This window comes from Notothenia coriiceps, unplaced genomic scaffold (genome assembly GCF_000735185.1).
Source record: "Notothenia coriiceps isolate Sejong01 unplaced genomic scaffold, NC01 NC01_scaffold00037246, whole genome shotgun sequence".
Classification (NCBI taxonomy): domain Eukaryota; kingdom Metazoa; phylum Chordata; class Actinopteri; order Perciformes; family Nototheniidae; genus Notothenia; species Notothenia coriiceps.
This window is the reverse complement of record NW_011369947.1, coordinates 13,125,410-13,133,368: the sequence shown is the minus strand read 5'-3', so window position 1 is coordinate 13,133,368 and position 7,959 is coordinate 13,125,410. Positions and strand designations below refer to the sequence as shown.

The following is a 7,959-nucleotide window of genomic DNA, read 5'->3' as shown; positions in this document are numbered from 1 at the left end:
GAGCTTTAATTATATTTTGATTCTAATACTTTTGTAAATGGACATGTTAACACTGAAAAGTTGAAATGTCAAATAGAAGCCACGTGCTCGTTGTTAGGTGGGTGCTAGTGTGCGCGTGTCGTCTGGCTCTAAACCAAAATGTTCCAAGGTTATGTTACTTGAATCGAATGGTAAGTTGAGTTCAGCAACTTTAAATACTACTGGTACCCTATGACTTCTTATATGACAGTATGCTGTGTGGAGACTCACCTGTCATATAAAACGTGTAGAAGTTGTGCTTTCTATAGGCCTATATAGAATATTTTGGTTTAGAGTTTAGAGCCAGACGACACGCTCACACTAGCACTTAATAACAACGAGCACGTGGCTTCTATTTGACATTTGGACTGTTCAGTGTTGACTCTAAAACACAGTGAAACAATACATTATTGTCTTGTTGTTTTTGTATGTAGTTTTCTTTTTTTTGTTTCCATTTTAGTTCTGATGACAGTCTGCTTTATCACGCTTCCTTGTTTATGTTTTTTTCCACTCGCTTGCTGAGCCAGTTTTGCCACCACGCTGACGTATGGGAGTTGTAGTTCTATGAGTTCTAAAAATGCGGTTTCCGCTTGTCTAGCTAAACACTTCAAAACTACATTTCCCATAAAAATACGGGTTTTGCAGTGTTGTTAAAGGATAATCTGGGCTGGAACTGCGTTTGGAGCTCCAACAGCTGCCTCGTCGTTTGGCACAACACACCGGTGAGTTTAGTCTTTTTTTAAAAGCTAGTGATGTTAAAAGGCTGCTTAAGATACGTAACGTTACTAATTATATGTGTTGACGGTGCTCAGACAGGTGACGTTAATAACTAGCCTATTAACTTAGTTAAAACCAACAGGTAAACGTCGTCATTAATGTTAACGGTCGGATTTAATGGTAGCTACGGTATCGGTTGTTGTATAAACTGTTGGTAGCCTATCTCATTTGTTTAAAATGTCAGGCCGCACGAGCAGGCATCTTGTGTTCGCTGCTGCTGAGGTCTTCACCGATAGATGTCGCCTTTTACATAATGTCCGTTTGTTGCAACCACGTTGCAACCCGTTTATCGTTTTGTTTATGTATTTATTTGAATGGCGAGGACAAGGCTTTACTTCATAACAGTGCGTCACATTGGGGTGGTAAATAAAACCACATTTGGCCAACCATAACAGAAGTGCTTTTATTTTTGAAAACCTGTCTATGTTGATGTGAATCATAGTTCATTTATCTAAAAAATAAGTAAATGTGCTTTATTTAAATATGTTACTTACAACTATAAGTCTCAGGAGATTTAATACAATTGCAACGTAAAAATGCATTATATGTGCTTGAATTTGGACTTTCAGTATATGTTAGAGTAGGGAGCCCTGATTACAGTATTTCAATACAGCACACTTTTCATTAAGAACAAAACAGCAGTTGTCTCCAGTAAAAGGTACTTTCCAGTAAAAGTGAAAGAGCCCCAGACTGCCTGGGGTCCTGTTTGCAGCTCAGTCAGATACATAAGTCGGATAAGGACACAGTTGTACAGTAATACCTGTAGTTGTACAGCACTACCTGTACTACCTGTACAACTGATTGATAAGGTGTGTGACGACGACACCCACAGGCAGTGATACAAAAGTGTTGGATGTGTGTCTTAGGTTCTTTCTTTTTAATACCTTTTTATATTGCCCTTAAATAACATTTCTTACCCTCAAATACATCCCAAGCACAGAAGCCAACATTTTTATTTTTTACTAAATACTTTGAACTAATTAACTATGCAATTGATACATTGTTGACGTGACATAATATCATCCTGTGACACAATGTCCTACTTTATCTTTTTCACCACAATATACTTTCTCAGAGTTGAACCACCTTATCTCCTCCAAATCCCTGTCTGGCTGACAGCGGACAGAAATGTCGGCGACGTCAAGTGATGCAGAGTCGTCCTGTGGCTGGACCATTATCAGTAATGAGGTATAAATCCTTTTCTTGGTACCTAATCCCAGCTATTTTCAGTTGTCTATTTTCAAATCACAGGATGGATAGCCTCTCAGTTCCCTATCTCCAACATTCAAGTTCACAACTCTCATTCAAATGTTTAAAAACAATTTAGCAATCTCTTCCTAACTTATTCCTAGAATTGTTTAGACACTTTTTATAGAGTTGTATATGATGCACTGTTTATTCGACATATCGAATAATCATTTTTATAAGTGTGGTGGAAATTCCACACTTAATCACATTCTGGTTGGTTAGTAATGAACAAATCTTCAAGTTTAAACCAAAGTTGTGTTATTTAATGAAGAGTTAACAGAATCAATCTATTTCCAGCTGCCTTCCAACAGAAAGGCAAGCACTTTACACAGGAGAAAGGGAAAGGTCCCAGCCAATCAAAATGTAAACTACAGGTTATTGAAATGGTGACCAGGCGAGGGTTAAGTATAGACATGTTAATTATAACCGGTAACAACAGTGTGATAATTTGCCGGACAATTGTCACAGTGGCACTCTGCTCTCTGTCGAATGCTAGAGAACTCAAGGTAGCCAGTCTTTTTGCATTAAAGGTGTGAAAAAGCCGTATTGAGCGAAGGAAAAATCTAGTTTACACAGAACTGAAAGACAATTAAAACATACATTTCAACAATAATAGGTAAATATCTTGCTGAATACTGCATGTCTGCATGTATTGTCTTGTTTATTCATAAATAAAATGATGTGTCCCCAGGGTTCAGATATTGAGATGTTGGGAGCAGAGGCTGCCGAGCTGTTAGAGCGTCCTAAAGTAGAGGAGGAGGAGGAAGAGGAGGAGGAGGAGGAGCGGCAGGATGAACAGGCCTCAGACTCCACTGGTAACACTCCTCATATTATTTTCTACCTGAGTTTAACAATAGAAGATGTGAGTATGACACTGTAGGAATACAAACTGTTTTCTTGGTTAAATTATGTGTTTATCTACAAGCAAGAATATCCACATCTCTTTCAGCTAAATGCCTGAAACGTTGACTTTGTATTGTCTCACTGTCAGACATTTTACATTCACAATTTAAAACTCTAACTTTATTAATGTATCCTTGTGTTTTTCCTTTACATGTTGTACATGCTTTCAGTATCCCTTTTTAAAGCAGCTAGAAAAATATCAGCTTGGAAAATAAATATGATTAATGAAAAGATAAATCCAGCTGATCAATATAGGGCATTGTTTTGGTCAGTTTCTTAAATAAGAGCGTTTACTGGTTCTTTTTATTTGACATTAATAGGTCAAGAAGATCATACAGTACCCATCATAATTCACACTCAATTTGTATTTATTATGTTTGCAGCTCAGTGTGATGAAGAACAAGTTGCAGAGTCACTTGATGAAACTCTGAAAGAGCAAACCATAGATGAGACAGTGTGTCCCTCAGAGGTGAGGAAACGAACAGATAGACCTGCAGTGTTCTTTAAACAATCCAGAGTCTGCTCCCTTAGCGCTCCATATTCAAAATATTGTATCTTCTCCAGGACGGCCACAGCTCCACAGGGAAACAGCATGTGCTGTCCTTCAGCGATCACTCCGACATTGTGACTCTTGGAGATCTGAAGGAGGACGAGCCCGCTGAGGAGGAGGAGGAGGAGGAGGGGGCCGCCAACGGGGAGTTTTACCTCGGCACCTCCTGCAGCAGCCAGTACGCCTTCAGTGCTGCGGAGACTGGTAGGGCTGCCACACACACACACACACACACACACACACACACACACACACACACACACACACACACACACACACACACACACACACACACACACACACACACACACTCTTTAATGATGAAATGGGCTTCCAATAATTTCTCTATGCTGGCTAAAAGATTGTCGTGTCCGTGTCACATGACTTAAATTTAGAATTGATTGAGCCGTCCCTTAAGTTATAGATGCTATCTCTTTGCGTATTAGTGATGGGCATTCCGGCTCTTTTTAGTGAGCCGGATCATTTGGCTCGGCTCACTAAAAAGAGCCGGCTCTTTCGGCTCCCAAGCGGCTCTTCATTTTACCACAGTTTACCACGGAGCCTCAGTTTCGCCGCTGCGAGGCTCCGGTGCTCGCAGTTCACGCACGTGCCCCACTAGCACCCCCCGTCGAGACTCGCCGGCAGTACACTTTCCGTCACAGGAACACGCTTTGTCATTTTTCCCTTTCGTAATTTCAAGCGATAAAAACTCGATCTTCTCTCGAATTATTTATTTTTTTGGACTCCCTCAGCTCGAGTTCAGGGCGTTACGAGCTGAATAAGGTCAAATGACGGCAANGTCCGGGTGTTTTGATTTCAAGTGGTGGAGTAATCCCGAAGTGGTGAAAGTCTTTGCAGTTACACCCCCTCGAGAAATGTCAGCTGAACACGTTTTACAAATCGCAATCCGCGCCTCTTTCTCTGATATTTTGAAATATCTCCAAGCGCCAGACATGTTGGCTGTGAGCCAGCCGCGAGCATGGTCGCGCGCCGTGCTTGTCGCCGCGTTTTGATTACGTCATCACAACAACACGTTAGCTTACCAACGTAACCCTGTTCTCTGACATTCGGTGATATTTTTTCGGTGCTAGAACCGTTTCGGCCGAAAGCCGAAAGGGCCTTTTTAACCATTTTCGGCCGATAATTTTCGGCGGCCGAATATTCGGTGCATCCCTATATATAATGGCAAAGAAAGGGTTCAGAGTCTTTTCTTTTTTTCCTGTGTCCTATGTGGCAGCACTGTTCAATGTTTCTTGAACACATTACCCACTGTAGTTTGTGACGTGTGAATAAACTCCAACTCTGTATCAACAACACTGTTGTGTAACTTCATTTAAATACTTGTATGTGTGTAGATTAGAAAGAGGTAAGATAAAGGATCTGCAGTGTTTTATGAAGTATTAATCGTACAAAGGTCAGTTTTATTCAAGTAGAAGTGTGTGTTTACCTGGTAGTAGGCTGTCAGTAATGGCTACGCCTCTCTATTTGGACTGGTAGATCTCGGCAGACTGGCAACTTTAAAAGTAGCTCTCGGCTCAAAAAAGGTTGGGCACCCCTGATGTAGATACTCTAGGCTAGGGATAGATGTCATTTCTATTATGAAATAGTTATATACTGTTTACTCTTGTAATGCTTGACACTGCGTCTGGCACAAAAACATTTCCCAATGTTGGGATAAATAAAGTATCTATCTATCTAAAGATTGATATCACTCTCATGCATTTTACTTTTGACATAAATACTAGTATAGAGACTAACCAGCGTTTCCGCCAGGGGGGCGTCTTGCCGTCATTTGACCTTATTCAGCTCGTAACGCCCTGAACTCGAGCTGAGGGAGTCCAAAAAANGGCAAAGAACCTAGTCCTTCCTTCCTGCAGCGGTCAGACTTTACAACCAGTGTTATAGTCTGTGTTGTGGTGTGTGTAGGAGGGTATACTAGGGGCAGTGCTGGTTGTAAAGTCTGACCGCTGCAGGAAGGAAGGACTAGGTTCTTTGCCATTATATAAAAATAGTGTTGCTACAAAAGTATAAATTAGGCTTACTAATAAGACAACTCAGATCTGAAGCTACACAGGAATCTGCTGCCAAAGTGCAATAAAAAAGACAAAATTAATAGAATCACTCATTTTTTGTTGCATTTTATTAGAGTATAAAAATAAATACCTTTTAAAATAGGATGCAAGCAACACTAGTTTCTAAACTTGAATTGATAATAGACTATAATCAATGTAATGTAATGTAATGTAATGTAACTATAATCAATGTAAACAGAACAGATCTTAATGTTTGCATTCTTATACCATTTTGTACAATAATTATGATAAATAAGTTCAAACAAAGTAAAACTTACAGCTGATTAATAACGGTATCTAACTTGAGTTTTTATTATATCAAAAACCTGTTGAAATGCTACTGTTATTTTTACTGTCCCCAAAAAGCACGTCGGCAGCCTCCAGGAATGCTTCTTTCACAACTTCGCCGTCTTTGAAAGACTTCATGTGTTTCTCAAGAACGTGACTGACACGATAAGATGCTATGGTAGCAGCCTTGCTCTTGTTGTTGGGCCTGGTGAAAATGGATTGCTGTTCATTTAGCTGTCCTTTCAGGTCCCTCTGTGCACTGTTTTGAAATGCCGCTCCGAAATTAGCCTTCTTCGATAAAGCCACGCTCGCATTGCAGATGAGACAGATGGACTTTGAATTGGAATAGATAAAAAAATAATCATCCTCCCACTCGGAGTGAAAATTATATATTTTGGGCTTTTTTGCTTCTGCCATAATTGCGGTCTTGTGTGTGTGTGTGCGGACTGTCACTCTTGTTGACACGGACAACGTCAGCGAAATAGTGCCCACTGCCCACCAGCCACGCCCCCACACATGGGGTCACGCCGGCCAATCACAAAGCTTTGGTGCGTTCAAGTGGATTATTCTGGCACAGGAAGATTATGTTATAGGACATTAACGATAAAACAGAATATTGTTGTTCTATTTTTAGACACATCTCGCGATCGACTGGGAATCTCCGGTCGGTCGATCGACCGGTCGATCCCGATCGACTGGTTGTGCACCCCTGATCTACATAATACAAAATATAACCAGATATTGAATAAATGGAGTACTCTACAATAAACAGTGTCATTGGCTACAGGGATATTCCGAAATATATTATAGACACATAATAGCAAATCATAAGTAGTCATTTAAAATGTTAATTCCATTTAAATGTATTCATAAAACGTGAACAGCCGATTAATCTGCAGTATTTGTTCCCTGCATGATAAACCTCGCTGCACATTCTTTTGAACCTGCTAGTTTCCCTGTTTGTTGAATTCCCTCATAAAACCACTGCAGCCATAACCTTGGGTATTTGTATTGTAGTATTCCCAGGGCAGCAGCAGCAGCCTGCAGTGACTCACTCCAGCAGCAGTGAGGACGAGGAAGGGCTGAGTGCTGTTGTCCGAAGGCGAAGGTTGAGGAAGAATACGGCTGGCAGCGTGACAGAGCCTGAGGAAGAGGATGAGCAGGATGAGGAGGATGAGGGTGAAGTTCTTGAAGTCCGGACGCAAGGCAAGGGCAGCAGCATCCTCAGCAGCTGCATCCTGATCGCCCTCGTCGTAGCCTTCAGTGTGGGCTTTGGACACTTCTATGGTGAGACGAGGAACATATACTGAGCCCTGTAGCCCAACTATGCTAATCCTAATGTGTGTGTGAATACAAATGTAAATAATGTGTTTGTGTTACAGGTTCAGTCCAGATTAAAGAAAGGCAGAAACCAGGGGAGGAAATCAGAGTGAATGAACTCAATGTTGTGATGGATCTGATTCAACGACAGGTTCGAGAACAACCTTTTAAACACCAGGTCAGAGAGTTCAGAGATCACAACATCATTTGTAGCAGTATGTACATGAACACATAACTAACTCATTCTGTTCATGTCATTCTTCAACCTATGCTTTGACTTTTATTACCTCTTTTTGAGCATAAGATTATATTATATTAGGAAGACTTTCATTTGACCATAACGTGTTTCTTGTTGTTCTCTCTCAGGGCCAGATTGTTGACTTTGGAGCGGATGATCTGGATCAGCAAGAAGTGAACTCACTGCTCTCACAGGTGATGGAGAAGATTCAGAAAGAGAACCAGGAGCTCAACATCCAACAGGTCCTCATTCAGGTCACTTTTTCACTTCATTCCACGGCCCCAGTTATGGGTGGAAAGCTGTCTCTATTTTTGCATTTTGATTTAATTCTCTAATATTTCGGTACCACTTCACAATAAGACTACCCTTATAAAGGGTTTACGAATAGTTTGTAATTCATTTATTAATTAGGTTGTGAACACTTTATAAATCATTAATAAGCTTTTATAAGACGTGAGATAAACAGGGCGACTGTGACCGGTTGCCTGCCAAATAGTGAGCCCACATTTATCTGTACTGCTAAGCCTTATTAGAAATGGTAGTAA

The 7,959-nt window shown here is 40.7% G+C and overlaps 1 protein-coding gene across 6 annotated transcripts in view; it reads left to right on the top strand.

Moving 5' to 3' along the window:
• The first annotated feature begins 461 nt into the window (after positions 1-461).
• The window catches only part of ccpg1 (cell cycle progression 1), an 11,412-nt gene continuing 3,914 nt past the window's right edge, over positions 462-7,959 (top strand). The window contains exons 1-8 of one of the 6 annotated variants that reach the window (XM_010794862.1): positions 462-740; positions 1,871-1,983; positions 2,735-2,858; positions 3,330-3,415; positions 3,511-3,700; positions 6,874-7,143; positions 7,239-7,354; positions 7,543-7,668. In XM_010794862.1, the coding sequence (XP_010793164.1) occupies positions 1,924-1,983; positions 2,735-2,858; positions 3,330-3,415; positions 3,511-3,700; positions 6,874-7,143; positions 7,239-7,354; positions 7,543-7,668 (972 nt within the window). In that variant the 5' untranslated portion in view covers positions 462-740; positions 1,871-1,923. The remainder of the gene's footprint in view (positions 741-1,870; positions 1,984-2,734; positions 2,859-3,329; positions 3,416-3,510; positions 3,701-6,873; positions 7,144-7,238; positions 7,355-7,542; positions 7,669-7,959) is intronic. The other 5 variants (XM_010794861.1, XM_010794859.1, XM_010794860.1 and 2 more) reach the window with 5 other exon arrangements.